Source organism: Sciurus carolinensis, chromosome 7 (genome assembly GCF_902686445.1).
Source record: "Sciurus carolinensis chromosome 7, mSciCar1.2, whole genome shotgun sequence".
Classification (NCBI taxonomy): domain Eukaryota; kingdom Metazoa; phylum Chordata; class Mammalia; order Rodentia; family Sciuridae; genus Sciurus; species Sciurus carolinensis.
This window is the reverse complement of record NC_062219.1, coordinates 56,768,130-56,791,623: the sequence shown is the minus strand read 5'-3', so window position 1 is coordinate 56,791,623 and position 23,494 is coordinate 56,768,130. Positions and strand designations below refer to the sequence as shown.

The 23,494-nt window shown below is 32.8% G+C and overlaps 1 protein-coding gene across 5 annotated transcripts in view; it reads right to left on the bottom strand.

Annotated features, from left to right (window-relative positions):
- The window catches only part of Atg5 (autophagy related 5), a 117,381-nt gene that overhangs the window by 64,954 nt on the left and 28,933 nt on the right, over positions 1-23,494 (bottom strand). For 4 of the 5 annotated variants that reach the window (XM_047558592.1, XM_047558595.1, XM_047558594.1 and 1 more), the window contains exons 4-5: positions 17,992-18,070; positions 4,647-4,809 (exon numbers count right to left, since the gene is read on the bottom strand). In XM_047558592.1, the coding sequence (XP_047414548.1) occupies positions 4,647-4,809; positions 17,992-18,070 (242 nt within the window). The remainder of the gene's footprint in view (positions 1-4,646; positions 4,810-17,991; positions 18,071-23,494) is intronic. The other variant, XM_047558597.1, reaches the window with a different exon arrangement.

Below are 23,494 nucleotides of genomic sequence, written 5' to 3'. Positions count from 1 at the left end.
CCAAAAAAGCTGAAAAGACTAACCACATGTTTATCAGTCCAAACTTGCCTTTAATTTGTAAGTCAATTGAATTTAATGTCTTTTTTTCTTCCTTTGTGGTAATATACACTCAGAAAAAAGGTAGGCCTAAAAACAAAGTCATGTATTAGGAATACTTTTTAGTGATTTCCTCAAATCTCCAATAGTAAGAAAAATATGACCTTTAATAGAAAATAAGTAGCCTGTAAATGTAGTGACACCTGCCTCATGCATAAAAATGCCACTTTCCTTTTTTTTTTTTTTTTCGGGGGGGGGCGGTTATTAACTTTCAGAGAGGTTAAATATTTTAAAATCTAAAATGAAAACTCATAAAAAAAAAAAGAAAAGAAAAACACTGAAAGGCACAGTATGCCTTAAAATGAGTTTTCTTGGTTTCATAAGCTTTTCTTATTTCTCCTTCACAGAGGGCTTCAGAATTAAAATTAGCATTTGAAAGTATTCAAAAATCGCTTAAATTTCTGTTTAGTCGTTATGCTGTACAGGTGCAATTCTGAATGAAATTAATTTTCCATCTGTTGTCTCAATCTTTACAAGTTTACAATTATACTAACAAAAAGGTGACATATCTTTCACAAACAGGAACTTCTGTTTCTTAAACATAAATTTCATTTCCATAAATAAATACAAACAAGGCCCTTCCCCTTTTTTATACGAATATTACACCATTTATGTAAAGCTGTTAATATTATTTCCTGGTAGCAGAAAGGACTAAAATAAAGGAGTCACTCAGTCATTACTTACTTTCTCTTTAAGACCATACTACATGCTGGGGATCAAAAATAAGACACACTCCAACCAGGGGTATTATGCTAGCCTCAGTGCTGAATGATCACTAGCTCCTAGCATAGTGTCAGGCACGTGTTAAGTGGTCAATAAATATTTAAGTTAAAAAAAAAAATGGAAAAATGGGCTCGGGTTGTGGCTCAGTGGTAGAGCATTGCCTAGTATGTGTGAGGCACTGGGTTCAATCCTCAGCACCATAAATAAATAAATAAAAATAAAAATATTGTGTCCATCTACAACTAAAAAAATTTTTTTTAAAAATGGAAAGAATGCTTCATATAGAAAGTGATAATAAACATGAAGGTTAAAAGACAAGTAGAATTTAAACAGACAAAAAGGAAGAGCATTCCAAACAGATGGGACAGAATGGAAAACATACCTTACATCAATTTACTTTTCAGCATTTTATCCCACAATATATTTTCTACAAGAAACATTTACCCAGCTAAAATATCTTCATTTTAAAAATACAGAAAATAAATTATGAAGGACTCCAGTATCCACAGCATACCTCTCAATGGTCTTTGAGTAGTGTAAGTTCAGTCTTAATCACCACAAATAAAACCAAGTATAATAGTCACAAAAATAGCCCAAAACAAACAGGATGAAGTATGTTATAACCAATCACCATTAAGTTAGATCTACTCAAACTCCATTTAAAAATTAATTTAATAAAATCTAACTTAGTAAAGTTAACTTTATGATAGTCACACTCAAGAAAGAATATGATCTAAGGCAGAAATACAGAAAAGGAACTTGATGCCTAAACAACATCAACAAAGTCAGTTGTCAGACTATGTCTGATTATTGTTAGCCCAAGTTCTGAACATGTGACCTTTTGATATGGTTTAAGGTCAATGATAAATATTTGCTGTGGGTTTGATCAGGATACTGGGGCTTCACAAACATTTTCTTAAAGGGACAGATAAAAATACATTAAGCTTATGGGTCATATAACCTCTGTCACAACTAATTATTCTGCTATTGTAGCATAAATGTAGGCACTGAATGTTTATAGTTGGGTTCTAGGAAATCTTTATTTGTGAAAATAACATTTGTCACATGCCTATAGTTTGTCAACCTTGTCTTAGGGTATCAAAGAAACTTCTAAATAATTCTTTTTTATTGAGAGGTTTGGATGTAGTGCTGTGTTAAGAGCACTTACTTAGCATGGGCAAGTCCCTGGGTTCAATCTCCAGCAGCAGCAACAACAACAACAACAACAACAATAATAATAGCAATTCTTTTACTAAGACAGCTTTACTTCCTTTCAAAGTCTTTTATATAATCTACAGATACCTAGAAGGCATATCTTATTCTTGTTATACAGATGAAGAAACAAAAATTCAAAGGAGTTGAGTAACTTAAAAACTACCAGTAGAGCTTAGTAGAGCTAAGAATTTTTTTTTTTTATTTTTATTTTTTTTGCAGTGCTGGGGATAGAACACAGGGCCTAGTACATGCTAGGCAAGTACTATACCACTGAGCTACCTTCCCAACCCCCCAAGATAACTCTTTTTATTTTGATGAATATTAAGGATTTTCCTCTACGTTCAGTCCTCCAATGCCCCCAACTTATTAAATATTTCAATCATTTTTAGAATTCTCTCCTGAATCCCTGAGTTCTTTTTAGCAGACTCACCAGAGTATATTTCAAGAAAAAATAATTTTCTGCCCACTAATTTACTTCAATTCTGAGGTCAAATTATTCTCAAATCTCTTCTCTTTATATGATCCCCAGCTTCTTCCATTTAGGCTACCTTCTTATTCATAACTCTCCTAAAATATCAATAAATCTTCAATAAGCCAGGAAGAAAAAATGTATGTTGTAAATTAATTTATTAAGAATTTTTGTACTGTTAATGTAAATGAGGTAACTGAAGTCTGGTGCCTGACAGGTATTGAAAAATACCTGACATACACACATGAAACTAAGGAGTAATTCCACATCACCCAGGTCAAAGCTAAGCAATTTAAAACAAAGAAATGAGGAAATGTAATTTACAGTACATATAATAAAGATGTGCCTTATGTGAAGTTAAAATAATGCTCTGAATGTTGCATACGTTTTAATAAATACTAAATAACTACAAGTACCTCTTTGACATTGTAATAATACAGTTGTAACTACCATGAAAAAACTTATATTAGACTAAATCCTTGGCCAAAAACAACTACCAAAGAGACACAATATAGAATATCCTAACTGCAAAGTAGTTTGCACTGAAAAAGTGATCATGTAAGTTGAAACTGTGTAATCTTAATTAATGGAAAAACTATAATTACTCCATTATCTTTTAAAATTTTTGTAAGACATCATCATTACCCTATGTACATGTATGATTACATGAATGGTGTGAACTTACGTTAAGTACAATCACAGAAACAAAAAGTTGTACCCCATTTGTGTACAATGAATCAAAATGCAGTCTGCAAAAATAAAAAATAAATAAAATTTTAAAAAACAAAATAATTATTATAAATGTATATAGGAAAATAAAAAATAAAAAAATTATTATTTAATATATTGTAATTTAAAATATTAGAAACACTGAGGATTAGAATGTTTTATTTATTCCTAAGCCTGGATGAACTGAAATATTTCTATATTTTAATCAACTTTCACCATTTTATCACTTGTATTTTCAGAGCCATGGGCTGGCTATCTCTGAGTGTTCCTTTAATATGAATATCAACATCATATTTACTCTAGAACACCTTCATCCTTTTTTTCACACCTACTTTCCTTATTAATGCCAATGAGTTAATATTCACTTAGCTCATCTGGCTGCATATCTCTTGAAAGGCAGCTATCTCAACATTTCCAAAGCCAGTTACTATCCAGTTACCTTCTACTCAAATACCATTTCCAACACAGTTTTTTTGACTGCATTTTCATGTTCCTTGGCCAATTCCCCTTTTCTTTCTTGTTTATAAAATGTTACATGGGCTTATTGTTAGAAACAAGTAAACAACACATCTACATGCTTTGCTGTCTGTTGGCAACATGAATAACAAATGCACAGTGACAAAACACTGACAGATGATGTAAAAAGCAATATGATTTGTCACTGCTCATGAACACATCCATTGTTATGTAATGATTCCTGGAATAAATAGTTAGCAATAAAATTTGTACTTTATGTAACTATTTATAGTTAATATACCACAGTAACTGAAATTTGAACTATAAGGTTGGTGAACGAGTATAACCTAACTGAATCACGGTAACTGAAATCTGTGCATACAGGAACCATGTAAAACAAGGAGTATATTTAAACCAACTCTGTGAAAGCACCAGAGGGAAACTGACACAGGCAATATTAAGGACCTATGATCTCCAAAAGATGCAGAACACAGAGATGAGATTCATGTTCCTCTTATCTACTTCCATGAAGATTTTCTAAATCACAAAGAATAGTAGTCAGAGTAATCCAAGCATAAAGAAAGTTTGCTGTTCTAAGAAAGCACAGACTGAAGTTGGATCTGTGCCCAAGCAGAGGTATCATGTATACACAACAACAGTTTTCAGCTGTGATTCCAGAAATGGTAACACCTGTGGAATAAAAACCAAATACTACCAGTAATGGCTAGAACAAAGTTTATGTCATCTTAAATCATGGGCTAAGTGACCCACTTAGAGCTAAAGAATTCATGAACAGAGGGACATTGGGAGGGTATAATGTAAGGTATGACTAAAAGTAGCCACTGGGCAAATTTGGGCATGGAGGCTAGAATTAACTTGAACCAACAATTCTAAAATATATCACTTGCTATCATGTTTTATAAAGTGGTGCTCTGAAATTAAAAACTGCTGTAGTTACCATTTTGTAGTCCCATCCAAAGCTGCTTATGATCTTTTTTCTGCATTTCATTGATTACTTGACTTTTATGCTTTAAAGCATCAGCTTCTTTCATACAAGACATAAAATGAGCTTCAATTGCATCCTTAGATGGACAGTGCAGAAGGTCTTTCTCTGGAAAACTCTATCAAAGGGGGAAAAAAAAACATATAAAAACAGGTATACACACCACAAAATTGCCTTTTTAAGGAGAACTACATCCCTGAATTTTCCAATATTTTTAGCAAACTATCTTTTATCTTCACAATAACCACTAGTACTTTAAAAAGCTGTTTATCACATTTTGTACTTCTGCCAAATAATTCTTACATATATTTGTAACAACACAGAAAAGGAGTACAATAATTTTAAAAATAGCTTTTCAAGTGACCATATCAAGAGTTTGAAAGGATGTAGAATGGGACTCACACACACCAATGATGGGAGTGTAAAATGGTGTCACTACTTGAAAAACAGTTTGGTAGTTCCTTAAAAAGGGTGAACACATGCCTACCATCTGACCTAGTCATTCTACAACTATGTATTTAAGAGAAATTAAAGTATATTTCCATACAAAGACTTGTACATGAATGTTCACAACAGCTTTAATAGTCAAAATAATCAATAGGTAAGTGAACATATCAAGTGTGGTATAAACTTTTATTAAAGTATATACTATGAATATGTTGAGTTTACTATTCATCAATTATACCTCAATAAAGCTGTTTAAAAGTTGCTTTGAAGATAAAAATAACTGAAGTTACGTCCTGTGACTTCACTTATTATATATTACACATGTATCAATCATTATATTCAAAGGAATCAGCATTATGATGGTTATTTCTACTTAAGTTCAACTACTTTCCATTCTAAGCCTATAAAGCAACCTCTAAAATCTAAAGTCCCAGAATTAGAAAAGTAGTTCAGTGTATTATAAACATGGGACACAATTTTTAATAATTTCTAGAAAATGTTAACTTTGGTATAATTAATCTATAAATTTTAAAATGTTTTTCACTTTCGAAACAAAGATATACAATTTTTATTTGTCAATTTAAAAACTAAGCCTTGAGTTAGGGATATAGCTCAATGTAGTACACTTGCCTACTATGTGTGAGGACCCAGGGATAGATTCCCCAGAACCACAAAACATACAAATAAAAATAAATGTAAACTCTAAAATGATTAGTCTTTCAGATAGCATACATTTCTCTATCCTACTGATTACAGTTTGATTATAAATGAGTGGCTGAATATATTGTCTTATACCAAAGGGGGAAAATTTTTTTTTTTTTACCTATTTAAGTACTACTCACATTTCTTTAAATTTTATGTACAAGTTTATTATGGAAGGAAAAAAAAAAAAAGCAGTTAGACCTCTCGAAACAGTGGTCGGCGAAGCCTCAAGAAAAACACCATTTGGTAAGTAACTTTTGCTTAGCCTAGCTACTCATCTCCACCCTACCTAAGCTTATGGAGTATTTGACAAGTATAAATGAACATAGTTTACAGCAAAAGAAAGGTCTACCAAGAGAGTGCAGATATCTGTGTTTACCTACCCTTCAACAGAATGTCTACCTCTGTATCAAGGAAGGCAGTGAGGTCATAAATTATATAAAGTCAAGAGAAACATAAGAGAGCAATAGCAGGAAAAGGAGAGGTCTGCTTAAGCAGCCAAAGCAGTTAAATTAATTGTGGCCAAGAAGAAAGTGACAGATGTCTTAGCCAAAGCCCCACAGCTTCTACTCATGAAATGCTCTTCTTTCTATGATTAGCTTGAGGTGGGAATGGAAAGTCCTTTATAAAGTTTCACAATGAAACTACAAACAGACGCTTGATTCATTACATTTCTAATCTTTTCTAACGTGCATTAGCCATTGTATATAAGTGCTTTTTTTTTTCAATCCAAATTTTTCTAGATAAAGGTAGTAACTCAGACATCATGTTTACTCTCTTTCATTAATCTTCCAAGTCAGACCCATGATAAATCAAATTTAATTTCACTTTTACAAACATAATTTGAAAAGTTCCATTTACTTAGATATTATTACCTGTATTGTTTAATTAAAAATATTAATCCAGACTGTTTGGAATGTGTCCAGATACATTAGAGAGAAGCGAATAACGTTAAGAGAAAGGAAAAAAGCATTCAATTTATTAATAATACTGCAGACTCAGGTACTCAGTTAAAACAATAAAGCAAAGCCAAAATTGTATTTTCCTTGTCACCTATGAAAAATCCAACATCTGATTAAACAAGCAGAAGTTGCCAAAGCATAGCAACATTATTACTGAGTCACCTCTAAAAGTTTATTCAACATAAAGACAGAAAAATGAGGTTATAGTTTAAAAGTTTACTTTAGAAGAACCTAAGTTAATTGAAACTGCTAAAAATCAATGTACTAAAACCTGTTAATTTTGTAATTCTACCATGACACAATCTACACAATTACCTATTATCAATGATCTCCTTTTGTCCTATAAATCTATGGGATACTGCTCATCTATTACTTGGATCACACATTTGTTGAATCTTTGGAACCTGGCTCAATTCTTTTCATTCCACATGGTTCTAGTTCTAGGATAAAATCAAACTGTTTCTAAAGTCTTTAAGATTCTAAATTATTTTGGTCTCTGTTAACCTACCCAGCATACTCTTTCATTACCATTTCACCCTATTCCTTCCACATACTAACCCCACATGCCTGCTCCAATGGTTTTATCTCTTCTTTCAACATTCCTTCAGTTCTTTCACTATACTCCTATATCTGTGTTCTCACACGATTCTCTGCCTAGAACACACTTTCTCCATATGTCACCTAACCACTTATATAACTGGTCAAAAAAAAAAAAATTCCTCCTTGGTCTTCAGATACAGCTTCCAGATCACTTCCTCCAGAAATCCTGCCCTTTCTCCAAGTCAGTGTTAAGGTCACAATATCCTCCTCCTTGACTCTATGATGACATTTATTTGGTAGTATTATAATGCCTATTGGCATATCCTTAGGTGACAGGGCCCTGAAAGTTCACAAAGCAGAGGTCATGAATGTTCTCACCTCTCTCAATAAGTGTGTTTGTGTGTTACCAAGGACTGAACCTAGAGGTGCTTTACCACAGAGCTGTATCCCCAGCCCTTTTTTAATTATTCATTTTGAGACAGGGTCTCACCAAGTTGCTGAGGCTAGCCTCAAACTTGCCATCCTCCTACCTCAGCCTTGCTGGGATTACAGGCATGAACCACTGCATCCAGTCTCAATAAACTTTTAAAAAAAACTTCACTGGGATATAATTCATATACAATGAAACACATGAATTTTAAGAACACAGTAGAGCTTTAACATCATCTGCCGAAACCACGTAATGGAACATTACCATCGACCCTCCCCTCCCACTCTGCCAAATTACTTTATGCACTCTGGCATTCATTTCCCTCCTTCCCACCCAAACAACTGATATGATTTGTAACACCAGAGATTAATTTATTCTGTAATAAAATCTCATAATATAAAACCAGACATGGAGTATTATATAATCTATCATCTTTCACTTAGCATAATGCTTTTGAGAATCATTCATGTTATAGAACATCAGTAATTAGGTCCTTTTTGTTGCTGAGTTGCATGCCATTGAATGAATATACCACAATCTGTTTATTCAAAGACTTCTTAAAAGATATTAGGATTGTTTCCAGGTTTGAACTATTATTACTAAAGTTGCTATGAACATTAATATACTCAGTCTCTTTGTAGACATTATCTTTTCATCTTTCTTGAGTAAACAGCTAGAAACAGAAATGCTGGGTAATACAGTATAAGTGTATTTTTAACATCATTTAAAAACTGCCCAACTGTTTTGCAAAGTGACAATACAATTTTAAACTCCCATCATCAAGTTATGACAGTTCTGGTTACTCCATGTCCTCAAACTTAGTATTTTCTGTCAGTCTTTTTCTTTTTAGTCATTCTAGTGTGTGTAGAGAAACATTTCATTGTGGTTTTAATTTACATTTCCCTGATGACTAAAGATGCCGAGTGCCTTTTCATGTGCTGATTGGTAATTCGTAAGTTGTTCTGCAAAGTTTCTGTTCAAGGCTTTTATACTTTTCCAGAGCAACTGATACATTAGAAAACAAGCTGAACCCAATGTGAATTGGGTATACTTATGTAAAATAATGTCCATAAGAAATAGTAGGCAAATTGCAACCAGTTAAATCAAACTGCATAGGAATACAGAACATACACACACAAATGGATCCACTACTTCACATTAGGAACTAGACATCCACATCAGATGCTACAATTTTGTCTGAATCCATATAACAGCTGGCAAGCTTTGACTCTTCCAATTCCCATTTCCCCAAGCAAACTTCCAATCTTTTTCAATTTAAAATGCCATGTTAATTGTAGTATTTACATATGGCTTAATCTTTTAATATGTATGAGACTGTGCTATGGATCTTATCAGGTTTCTGTCTTTTGGTCACCAAAAGTTGTTGGATGCAGTATCCCCCCTATCCGCTTACCCTGTAGGTGCTGTGATTTTTATTGCTCAATTTTAACAGCAGAGTGATTTGAGAAAAATATATTGCACTATAGCAGAAATGCTTATGAAAGTGACAGGACCAGACATCCTTGCCATTTTCTTGATCTTAGGATGAAACATTGAAAAATCATTGTCTAGCATGATTTTAGTTATAGGCTTTTCTTAAATACCCTTTGTCAAACTGAAGAAAACTTCTTTTATTTCTAAGTTTGATTAAGGGTTTTGGTAACAAATGAGTATTGAATTCTATCAATGTTCATCCCCACACCTCCATTTCTATTGTTTTTGTAATGTGATTTTTCTTTATCCTGTCAATTTAATGAATTACACTGACTGATATTTGAATGTTACCTCAATCTTATATTCTTGTGAAAAATTCATTTCAATCATAGTTTGTGTTGTGCTTTTTATGTATGAATGGATTCAACTCACTCGTAATTTTTTTTTTAAGGCTTCTGTATCTATGTTCATGAGGAATAAGGCTTCTGTATCTATGTTCATGAGGAATAGTGGTCTATAATTTTTTTGTAATTTCTCCAACAGTTTTTAGTATCAGAGTTATCCAGCGTCTAACACTAGCAGGGAAATGTTCCTTTTTCTTTACTGAAAAAAGCTTGCTCTAGAGAATTCATCAATACACTGTTATTCAGGGAGTTTTACATTATAAGGTTTTTGAAACTATAAATTCAGTTCCTTCATAGATCAAGGTGCTATTCATTTCTGTCATTTCTTGTCCTAGTTTTGGTAAATTTTGTCTTCCCTGAATGTTTCCATTTATCACATTTATTGGCATAATGTTACTCATAATACCTCTTACTATTCTTTTAATGGCTATACCATCTTTGGTAACATCCAATCTTACATTCCTGATATCATCAAATTGTGTTTGGTATAGAAAATTAAAGCTTTTCATTCACTCAAGCATTGCTTTAGGTGAATGCCATAAACTTTAATATGTTGTATTTTCATTGCCATTTAATTTGAAATACTGTTACATTTTCCTTGTGATATCTTGAGTTAAAGCTAACAAATGGTTTAGTGTCCCTATCCTTTGAATACCTATGCTCATAAAATTTTACTTATACACATACCATCAACTCTTCCTAACAATTATACTAGTCTTGCTTTAATTTCTTGCTTTAAAGAAATTAAAAGAAATAATCTTTGCATTTACTATTTACCATTTCCAAAGTTTCATTTTTACCAATACATTTTTTTTAATGATACCTCAGGATGTTATTCTATTATCTTTTGACCTTCACTGTTTTTGATAAGAAACCAGTCATCATTTGCAACCCTGCTCCTTTTTATGTCATCTTTATTTTTCTCTGGCTAATTTTAACGTTTCCTACTTATAAATGGTTTTCAGTAATTGGATTACAATGTGCCTAGGTGTGATTTTTCTAAATATTTACACTGCTTGCCAAATTATTAACCATTATTCACCATGCTATTCAAAATAGTTTTTCAAACTCTAGCCAGAACAACCAAGGAAAAGGAAGGAATTCAAGGGATACAATTAGGTAAAAGAGAAAAATTATCTGTTTGCTGATGACAAGATCCTATATCTAGAATACCCAAAAAATTCAACCAGAAGATTTCTAAAGCTGATAAATTGAGCAAAGTATCAGGACACAAGATCAATACCCATAAAACCAATAGCTTTCCTATATTCCAATAATAAATCTGTTGAGAAAGAAATCAGGAAAATCTCAAGTCCAAAATAACCTAAAAATAATAAAATATCTGGGAATAAATCTAACCAAGGAGGTAAAAGACCTCTACAATGAAAACTACTGAACCACTGAAAAAAGAAATTGAAGAATACCTTAGAAGATGGAAAGACCTCCCATGTTCTTAGAGAGGCCAAATTAATATTGTCAAAATGGTCATATTACTAAAAGCACTATACAGATTTAATGCAATCCCCATAAAAATACCTAATACATTTTTCACAGAACTAGGAAAAAAACAGTCCTAAAACTCATCGGAAGAATAGAAGACCCAGAATAGCCAATGCAATACTGAACAAGAAGAGTGATGCTGGGGGCATCACAATATCTGATCTCATTCAGTTGTGGTGGCACAGGCCTGTAATCCCAGCAGCTTAGGAAGCTGAGGCAGGAGGATGGCAAGTTCAGCAACTTACTGAGGCCCTAAGCAACTTAACAAAGCTCTATCTCTAAATAAAATATAAAAGCACTGGGGATGTGGCTCAGTGGTAAAACACCCCTGGATTCAATCTCTGGTACCAAAGGAAAACAAACAAAAAATACCTGATCTCAAATTATACTACAGACCTATAGTAACAAAACCAGAATGGTACTACTGGCATCAAAATAGACATGAAGACCAATAGAACAGAAGACACAGAGACAAACCCACATAGTTACATTCATCTGATACTGGACAAAGGCCAAAACTGTGGGAGAAAGACAGACTTTTTAACAAATGGTGCTGTGAAAACTGAATTTACATGTAGAAGAATAAAACTAGGTCCCTATCTCTCAAACTGTACAAAAGTTAAATCAAAGTGGATCAAAGACCTAGAAATTACATCAGAAATTCTGCAAATGTTATAAGAAAGCATAGGGTCAACACTGCAACATACTGGGGCAGGAACCCACTTCCTTAACAATGCCCAGAAGGTTTAAGAAATAAAACCCAAAATCAGTAAGTGGGATGGCATCAAATTAAAAAGTTTTTGCACAGAGCAAAGGAAATGAGAGCATGAAGAGAAAGCATACATAATGGGAGAAAATCCTTGCCACCTACTCTTCTGACAGGGGATTAATATCCAGAATACATAAACAATACACTAAAAAAAAAAAAAAAAAAAACCCACAAATAACCCAATCAACAAATGGGAAAAGAATATCATGCTAAGTGAGATAAGCCAATCTCAAAAAACCAAAGGAAGAATGATCTCGCTGATAAGTGGATGATGACACATAATGGGGCGTGGGAGGGGTTAGTTTTAGGGTTAGAGTTAGGGTTAGGGAGGGGGGCAAGAATGGGGGAAGAAAGGACTGTATAGAGGAAAAAGAGGGGTGGGAGGGGTGGGGGGAAGGGAAAAAATAACAGAATGAATCAACCAACATTACCCTATGTAAATTTATGATTACACAAATGATATGCCTTTACTCCATGTACAGAGAAACAACATGTATCCCATTTGTTTACAATAAAAAAAAAGAATTGTTAAAAAAAAAATGGGAAAAGAACTGAACAGACATTTCTCAAAAAAAAAAAAAAATGGACAACAAATATGTGAAAAAATGTTCAACATCCCTGATAATCAGGAAAATGCAAATCAAAACTACAAAGAGAATTTATCTCGCTCCAGTTAGAAAGGCAATCATCAAGAAAACAAATAAATGCTGGTAAGGATGTGGGAGAAAAGGTACACTCATGTTTTGGTGGGAGTGCAAATTAGTACAACTACTTTGGAAAGCACTATGGAGAGTCCTCAAAAAACCAGGAATAGAAGCCCCATACGACTCAATTATCCCACTCCTTGGTGTTTATCCAAAAGAACTAAAATCAGCATACTATAGCGATAGAGGCACACTGACATTTATAGCAGTGCAATTAACAACAGCCAAATTATGGTATCAGCCCAGATGCCCATCAACAGATGAAGGGATACAAAAAATGTGGAATATATACACAATGGATCTACACTTTGCCATAAATAAGAATGAAATTATGCCATTTGCTGGTAAATGGAGAACACCATGCTAAGTGAAATAAGTCAGACTTGCAAATTCAAGGATAAAATGTTTTCTCTCATTACGTGGAAGCTACAGCAGTATAAGGAAAAAGGGAAGAGGTGAATCCCATGAAAACAGGGGACATCAGTGTAGAGGAATAGAGTTGAGGAGGTGAACGGAGGGACAGGAAAAGGGAGGAACTGAGGAATGAATCTGACAAATTATGCTATGTACATACTATGTACATATGTATAAAGCACCAAATTGAAAGAAAAATAAACAGATGGAAAACCCGTAGAGTAGAAGAAGGGGAATGGGGGAAGGAAGGAGGGGAAAGAAGACACACTAGGGACAGAAATGGAGTAAATCATATTCCATGCATGTGTGACTGTGTCAAAATGGATCCCACAATTATATATAATCATGATGTACTAATAAAAACTTTTTAAAAAATCAGGATATAATTCATTTCTTAAAATTCACCTTTTTGAAAGAGTACAATTTGAGTGATTTTCATTATATTCACAAGGTTGTGCAATAAACACTTATGTAATGGCATGACATTTTCATCATCCCACAAAGAAAGTAATCTCATAAGCATTAGCACTGTTTCCATGCTGTCCTTCCAAATGCTAAAAAGCAGTTCATGTACTATCTCTATGGATTTCACTATCCTGGACATTTAATAGAAATGAATTATTCAGTATGCAGTTTTTTGTCTTCCTTCTTTCATTTAACATCATGTTTTCAAGGTTGTAGAATATATTTATAATACATTCTTTTTCATGAAATAATTATATTACAGATTTTATGACATATTTTGTTTATCCATCCATCAGTCAATGAATGGGCATGAGATGTTTCCAGTTTTTGCTTATTATGAATAATGAAGTTATGTACAAGTTTTGGTGTTGGTGTATGTTTCCAAGTCTCTTGAGTGCAATAGTAGGAGTGGAACTGTTGCATCACACGATAAGTCTGTTTAAACATCTGAGGACATGCCATATGCTTGAAGGATGTACCACTTTACATTCCCATGAACAATGAAGGAACACTGCAATGAAGGAACACTCTTCAACGTATCATTATCCAACTTTTTAAATTACAATCCATCTAGAATACGCAGGGATAAATCATTGTAAGGTTTTTTGTTGTTATTATTGTTTTGTTTGTGTATTTCCCCAATGGCTAATTATGCTAACTATCTCTTCCTATATTTACTGACCAATTTTACATCTTCTTTGGAGAAATGCCAATTCAAATCCTTTGACCATTACATTATTCTCTAAACTCGTTACTTAACATGTAGTCAGATAGACCAAGAGCATCACATTACCTTTAAACTTAGAAATATAGCATCTCTGCATGCACACTAAACCTACAGAATCACAATCTGCACATTGATACAGTGGTAATTTGAAAGCATGTTAAAGTTTGCAAAGCATTACTATAGACAATAAAGTATATCCACTATAAGCATTATAAATCTATTCAAATCACAAGCATCAAATTCAGTTAAAATTTAGAAAACAAATGGCTGAAAAGTTTTCAGCAGGTTTTGGTTTGTTTTTCAAGAATCAGTCTATGATCTGATTGTAGTAGACTCTGTAGTAGCAACATGGGGGTTTCTGGTAGGATTAAGTACCACACAAAATCATTAACTTTGAAATCAACTGTTAAATAAAACTCTAAGAAGTCTGATTAAAACAGAAATATCATTTAGCACATTCAAGACCGCATCAAAAAAGATTAAACACATGCTGGAGCACTAACCACTAACTAACATAAAATTGTTGATAAATACAGTATGTTGAAAGAATAAACTTATTTTCTAGAAACTTAACAAAAAAAGACAAAGAAAAAAACCTGTTTCCTCACTAAAAAAGCATGTACTACCTGCAAATTAAGGAGTCAAAAGTCACAAGATAGTACAAAGAAGCAGGCCTACAAAATTAGTGCAAGCTATTAATTAAATACCTGGAGACAATCTTTGGAGTAAACTAGGTCATGATATAATGCTTAAGAGAACTCAGTACACAGTATTTGGTGGGAGGGGGTTAGGGGGTGGGTTGGGGTGATAATTTCCCTCCAACACAGACTAGGATCAGAAAGATTTAAGTAGCTGAAAGACACACTGGTAGCTTCAGCAAACAAACTATCCTATGTAATTTTCCTACTACTTTAAAGATTCTTCAATTTGATTCCTCTAATAAACCTTCCTATTTGGAAGAAAACATGAAGTATTACTGACCAAAGAAGAGCTCGTTTTTATGGAGATTACATTATTATCATATTTACATATTATTTATGATTCTATTCACTGAGATATTTAAAAACATTAACTCACTAAAATAATCAAAACTAATCCAATCACATAGGCGGAAAAAATCTCATCTTCATTAAAAATAACTCTTCCAGAACAAAAGGAAAAAAACCAAAAAACTGAGATGACTGGTATTATTTTTACAAATACCTTTAATATCTTAATAGAAGACAGATGGACTATCTCATTGGCTTCTATATTCAATATTTTGCAATATACTGTTTTGTTGAAATTTTATAAAGAAAATCCAGGCTCATAGAGATATGTAATTGGTAAAATTATATTTTGGTGTCCTTTCAGATCTCTGAGTATTCTTTAATACTATACCTAATTCAAAAATTGATCATAATACTGATGTGGAATTTGAAAGTACGCCAGTGACTACTTTATACAGTTATGTTAAAATTCTTTATTCTAAACTTGCAGTTTGAATTTACCCAAGGCATAATGTTGTAACACTATACACTATTCATCTGGAAAACGTTTGTTCACTGAGTTATATAGATCTCCAAATGTTGACACATTTCACTCCATGAAATTTTTTACAAATTAGATGTTAAAATGACCATCAGTCTCATCAGAAAATTCTTCCAGAAAGGGGCTGTCACACTCATGTGGCAGATTTGTGTTTTCTAAAATTGTAGTTTTCACTTTGAGTTTCAAATTTTATTATTGGCACACAATATTATCAGGTGTTTTGTGGTATGAAAAGTTCTATCCATTTCCAAGAAAATATGTAACAAGCAAATGTGAACACCCAAATTGTGTCAGATGAAAAATATGGCTAGTTCAGCTGGAAACCAAATCATGAAGGACAACCATATTGGCCTTGCAACAAAAGATCTTAATGTGAACTATCCATTTCATCACATAAGATATTAAAAACACACGTACCTAAGAGTCAAGATTAATAATAAGTAAGAATTTTGAATTGCGACTAATAGCTCAGTGGTAGAAAGCCTGCCTAGGATGTGCAATATCATGGATTCAATTCCCAGCATCACCAAAAACCCAAACGCACACACACAAACACCAACAAAAAAACAGTTTATCCAGAACAGTCTTAGGTAAACAAGCATTCTTTTTACTGCAAGTGTATAGCTGTGAAGAACACAATGACCACTAGTAACTTGGTACACTGCTTTGCTTTATGCTTAGGTCCCCAGTAGTTTTAACCACCCCTGTTTTTGTAGATCAGTACAAATGTTAACATAGTGGAAAGGGCAAATAATATCTCAAAATTATCATTGGAATAGACTTTACATGATGGATCTCCTGAAGGATTTCAGGGAACTCACCCCCAACCCCAGAGGTCCTTACATTGCTTCGAGACTCACTGAACTATACCAATGAAAACAAGTCTTAGTCTTTTCTTTTCCTATCATTATGATCCACTGATTCATTCAATGAATAACTACAGAGGACTATGGACTATGGACTATGGACTAGGTACCCTAAAATGCTTGAGTTTTTAGTCACTTCATCAGTCTATGTATCCCAAGATCCCAGAACAGTGACTGGCTAGCTCAGAGAGGAATCTCAATATTTACAAAAAGAATTAACAGATAGCTATGACACATTTTAACCTAGGTTTCAAAGTCTTTTAGGGTGTCTGTGTGTGTCTGTCTCTGTCACACACACACACACACACACTCTCTCTCTCTCACACACACACAAAAGTAAACAATCTAAATATTGTATTCTTATTTTCCAACATTAACAGGAAAGACTTGTTAAACAATACATAACCTCTATCCTTAATATATTTGAATAAGTTTTATTTTCACACTACTCTCAAGCATAAATTGCTGTGTGTGTGTGTGTGTGTATATATATGCAATTCTTGCTTTGAATATGTGAATATATCATGATAACTAAAATTCACACATATCAGAATCACATGATCAGTCTGTAAGGTTTGGTAGCAATCATGAGCTATAATAACACAGTACTGTGAGACACACATTAATGCACATGTACACCCACATTCAATTACAGTAAAGTAGGAAGGAAAAGCATCATAGGAAGAATGGATGAGCAGACTTTGAGCACTGACTTTAAATGGGTACCCCCTTAAAGAAAGCAAATCAGACACCTAACTGACTTTCTCAAACTCTACATGCCTCCCCTCCATCACCCACTGTCATTTGAGAATCACTGCCAATGAGCAATTAAAAGAGTTTTCAATTCTTCACTAGCATTTGAAATGAATTGGAGGGTAGAACAGAAGAATGGCTAGGTGCAATGTATTTGTAATATAGTGAGACAAAAGTAGATCATACTCAATTTATCCTAGTCTTAAACACTACAGAAATGAATATTTCTCAAAAGAGAGGTACATCAAATCTTTGGACTCCTATCTAATTGTTCTCCTCCTTCAATGAAGTTAGTCTTAGAACTGCTCAAAAATATTAGGTTGTCCCCTTTCCTAGTCTTTTGTGTACATCTACACTCAGGAATTTTATTCTATTTTATTTTTTAAATAAACAAATTTTCAAAAACTATTATAAATTTTCAAAGCAGTAGATTCAGCTCTAATTTTAAAAAGGGTACTTATACATTAAAACTTTAAATGGATCAGCCAAAAGTTAGGGAAAAACTAAAAAATATCTTACAAACAAACACTAATGGAAGCTTAGCAACTACGGGTGTCATAGGAAAACAATAAATAATTTCACTTAAAAAAAAAACTACTCTATTTATTAAGTATTGCAAGTGGGACAAATGGGAAATGCTATTTAAACTATACCTTAAAATGTACTGTGATGTTCCAAGGAAGAGCTGAACTTGATGCAAGAAGATCAAATAGCAAACCAATTGGATAATGCCTAAAAATGAAAGAGTATATTTTAAGAGAGAATAAATATGTAAAGTGGTAACTACAACTCCAAAACAAATTTCCAGCACTTGTTTTTATGACCAAATATCATGGGCTTTTGATCAATTACAAGAAGGTAACATTTACAGTTACATCCCTGGGCCAATATACTTTCCAGTCATCAGGTAGTTTTCCCCAAAAAACTCAATATACACAATAGGATTACAGGAAGTCATTCTTTACCAACTGTGTGCTTGCATGTTATAATAAGGTAATAAAAAATCATCATTCCAGTGTTTATAATGAGCAAATTGAAATATTTTTTAAAAATTTAGAACAACTTAAAATTTCAGAAAACTCTAAGAACCAATACAAGCTCCTAAGAAGCATGCAAACCACCTATTCAATGGTTATTCCTTTTAACAGTATAGCGCACTAAATTTCCAGTCTTTTACCTATGCACATATATCTAAATATAGATTCAGAATTCTTTACAAAATACACTATATCTTGTTTTTCTCACATGATAATGTCAACATCGTCCCAAAGCATGGAATATTCTTCTTAAGTCTAATTTTAACATTTTCTTAAAACTAAAGTTTGGACTTTAGTTATAAATAAGAGAATGTTTCCTAACATATAAGCCTTATTCAGTGAAACAAATTACTCTGCAACAGACAAATGTGAATACTACAAACCTGGAAGATTTCAATGGGCAAACATTTTTTAAGTTATCCTCTTAAAGAATATAAACTAAGGTAATTAATTAGTCAATCTGAATTAAATTATACTCCCAACAAAGGCAAAAACATACTATATACATTACTGATTTTATTTCTATATAAAATACTGGTGTGTTACTTCTAGATTTATGAGCTAAAAATCTGAAAGTATATCTAATCTCCCTCAAAATGAGTAAATGACCAACATTCAAATATTATAGGCTATAAATACATCTCAGTGTTACAAGTGCTTGCCTAGCTAAGACAAGGAGCTAGGTTCTATTCCCCAGCACTGTACCCACAACCCTCCCAAAAAAGCTAATGCTGCTGGGCACAGTGGCGCACACCTTAATTCCCAGTGGCTCGGGAGGCTGAGGTGCTAAAGCAATTCAGTGAGACCCTGTCTCTACATAAAATGTCAAATAGGGCTGAGGATGTGGCTCAGTGGCTGAGTGCCCCTGAGTTCAATCCCTGGTACCATAAAAAAAGGAAAAAAAAGTTAATGTTATTTATGTTTGCTTACTTCTATATAATTGTGAAAAAAATCATCAGTTACTAGAGATCATGTATTTATATAGAATGAATTTAGAATGAATGATGTATTTGGGAAAAAATGAAATAGTTTTAACCTATGTTGTTTCTTTTAAACCTTAAAACCTCTGTTTATCCAAAAGTTATTATTAGCATCTAACATTAACCCCTGAAAACCAGAAATAAACTAAAAGAAAACTGGAACCATAAAAATTTTGGTCTCTGCCAAAAAATAAAATCAAAAAGCCAAAAATATTGGACTATAGACAAGTTAAAGATTCTATGCAATTCTGATCATTCTCTCTGAACTATTAACATTGTACAAGGGTTGGGAATGTAACTCACTAGTAAGGCAATTTTATCCCCAACACTCCCAAAAACTTAAAAATTTAAAAAGGGAAAAAAAAGTTTTAAATAATGCACTGTATGTTTACAAAATAAACCCTTTTTCAAGTATTCAATCTATTCTTTTTAATATGTCTCAGGTATCTGCACAACCAGTTAAGAATGAATGTGGCTACTTAATAAATTACTTGGCATTCATAATGAAGACATAAAATTTCAAAAGTGATAGTATTCTCCTTACCCAATTTTCAATAGTGCTACAAATAGAATTAATACAGAAATACCTGTAAATTACATAGGTGGTCTATTAGATAAAGTTCACCTGAGATCTCATAAAATGACTAGGAAATCCAATGTTTCACCAGTTCCCGGCCATTTCTAAAAATAATTGTAAGCAAATTCTAAAATTAAATAAAATATCAAGTCTTAAAAGCCATCTGTCATAAAAATCAAATCTGTTTTATAAACATTATAATAAAATACAAGCTAAATTTTTTATTGTCTTTTTTTATTCTTGATATTAAAAAAAAAACACTAAGCGCATAGAAACTTGAACAAAGTGGACAACATGTAGCTGATGAATATATAAATCAATAAAGATCCACAGAGTCCTTAACTCAGTTAAGAGCCAATGGACCCAATTTTAAGTTAGGAGTTTCCTTTTTTATGTAGTTCAAAAATTTTAATGATTGATACTTTACCCCTTTCTAAACCTCTTCTATTCCTTCTTAATGAACTTCAAAAGACCAGGAAAAACTCACTTAAAGATGGGGGGGCTGGGAAGATAGCTCAGGGCTGGGAAGATAGCTCAGTTGGTAGAGTGCTTGCCTTGCAAACACAAAGCCCTGGGTTCGATCCCCAGCACCGCAAAAAAAAAAAAAAAAAAAAAAAAAAAAAAAAAAGATGGGGATGTACAGAGAGCTTGCCTCGCATGTGTTGAAGCCCTGAATTCAATCTTTAGTACCACAAAAATACCTTGCTTAAAAAAATAAAAATTTACTTCATCTAGTACATACTGTATTCACTCGGTCCTTTTATAAATCCAAGATATATTACAGAATTTAGTGATCTCTTGCAACATTTTGCTATTTCACATCCTAAGAATTATTTCACTATCATTCAACAATTATTTCCAACTATATTTAAAAAGACTAAAATAATAAAAATTTGAAAGAATGGGATGCCTTGAAGGACAATGCAATAATGAACCCTTCCTCCATTTTCTCACTCTATTGCCTAAAATATTACATCATCTTTAAAAAAAAGTGTAAAATAAGAAAACAGACCCCATCTTTGGAGTCTGCTTTTAGCTATCATTAACAAAAAAAAAAAAAAAAAAAAAAAGGAAAATTTAAGCTTTCTCATTTTCCACTTACAACAGTAAATCAAAGAAAACTGCCAAGGAAAGATGTTTCACATTATTGCACAAATCAGAAGATGAATGCAAAGAAACAGCAGTACTCTGGACTTTAATGACATGGGGAAAGGGGTCATTTAATAGACATCTCAATGAATTGTTAGATAATGATATCCTAGGATAAATTTTATAGACCTCAAGAACTACTAGTGAATAACATATTTCTAAGGACAGAAGGAACACATGGTATTCTTATCAACTTAGTAATTTATTGTAAAAATATTTTAGATAAAAACCTAACTATTCCATTTAACTAAAAGGATGTATAATAAATTCTTTCATCTTTTATGCCATTTGCACAATCTGTTTGACTTGATGGGGGTATCTGCTAACAGTAGATTTGTATACAAAGATAACTGAATGGAATATGCTGATGTAGATCCAAAAAATATATAAATAATGGACTTATCATTTTAATTGGCATTTACCATACAAAAAAGAAAATATCTTAAAACAAAATTATGAGCTGCCAAAAATTTTTAAACGTCTAGAGCTGAGGATATATATAGCTCAGTGATAGAACACTTGCCTAGTATGCACGAGGCCCTTAGTTCCATCCCCAGCACAGAAACAAATTTCTTCAAGTATTGCTGCTAAGTGCAAGAACAGGAAGTAATGCTAAGCTAGAACTTCTTAGCATCTTATTCATCTTATTTTAATGTCTGACAAATATTGAACAAAGTAGTTGCAACTGAGTTTCATTCAGTAGACACTGCCCATTTCAGTTACTTTCAAAACCAGGAAAATTAAAAAAAAAAAAATCTGAAGTTGCTGAATTTAAATGCATTGCAAAATTGCTAAGAGTTGTTTTATACTATTCCTTTATTCTAACTTCTCTAAATCATATTTTAAAATGACTTAGATAAATATTTTTTAAGTTCATTGATCCCAGAAGGCAAATGATAATGCTCCTAGTACATTCAGGATTATGATAGAAATTTAAGTATTATAGTGAAATACATATAAATTATTAAGATAAAAACATTCTAAAAAATAGAAGCAAATTATCCTGTAGTATTTCTTAAAATAAAATCAAACCATGGGCTGGGGATGTGGCTCAGTGGTAGAGCACTTGCCTAGAGCGTGTGTGAGGCACTGGGTTTGATTCTCAGCACCACATATAAATAAATAAAATAAAGATTCATGGACAACTAAAATATATAATATATATATATATATATATAATATATACATATATATAAATCAAACCAGAAAAACTTAAGAATAAAAGAACCATCTACTTATGTATCATCAAATTCTATTATTCACAAGTGGTTCAATGCAAGGTTTGTTAGAATGATTTGATGCAAGGATATTATCTCCAAAGATACTATCGGAATTAACTGATTTCTAGATGCTTTGTTTTTGAAGGATCTATTAATATTCAAGAAAATCTATAAAAAGAAAACATCTGGCAAAAATCAAAATTACTGAATTTCTCCAATACTATAATCTGACTTGCATCAAGGTTTTCAGAAATACTAATCTGCACAACTACTTTAAACAGATATTCTATATAATTTGTCTAGAGGCTCCTAATCCACAACACAGAAACCACATATATCATAACTGTAAGTAAATCAGAATGTAGCCATTGGTTCGTTATATTGTTGCTCTTGACATCTAACCTAAATTTAACAGAAAAGGAAATGGAAGGATTTGAACCTGGATTATATCCCAAAAGAGACCCTAACTAGCTAACAGCTTAATCTACTGCCCTATAGAAAATGACTTCATTGAATATAGAGTGTTAACTATTTTCACACTGTCTCTTCCCCCTTTCCCCTTACACTGGGGACTGAATTCAGGGTTTCACCCATGATGGACAATGGTCTACTATTGAGGAACATCCCCAGCCCTTTTCTATTTTATTTTGAGACTGGGGCTAAGTTGCCCAGGCTGGCCTCCACTTGGATACTCTTGTCACAGCCTCCCAAGTAGCTGGAGGCATGCACCACCACATCTGGCCTCTTTCTCTTTATACTTCTCTAGTCTTTCCTAAATTCGATTCTCAAAATGAATATATGTTGATGCTTCTTTGCTTCACAATTGACACATATATGCACACACACCAATTAGCACACAATGTAGCAATAACAAATATATTCATGAAATAATATATATAATGAAAGGAGTTCATTCAGATAGCAAACCAGAACAAGAACTTCTGTCACCAATGGCTCACGTAGGACAACTCAATTGTTTTTCATGTGGAACTGACATCAGAGAGCAAACAGTCTTTAGCACTGAATAGATCATCCCTATAATAGAGAACCACCACTTGGGTCCATTTCACTGAAATCAATGTATTCTATTAAAAAATTACCACATGTGATTCAGTGGAATCATGATTACTTTTCATTGAATAAAAAAGGATGAAACTACAATTGCAAACGCAAATAATTTAATGATTACAAGC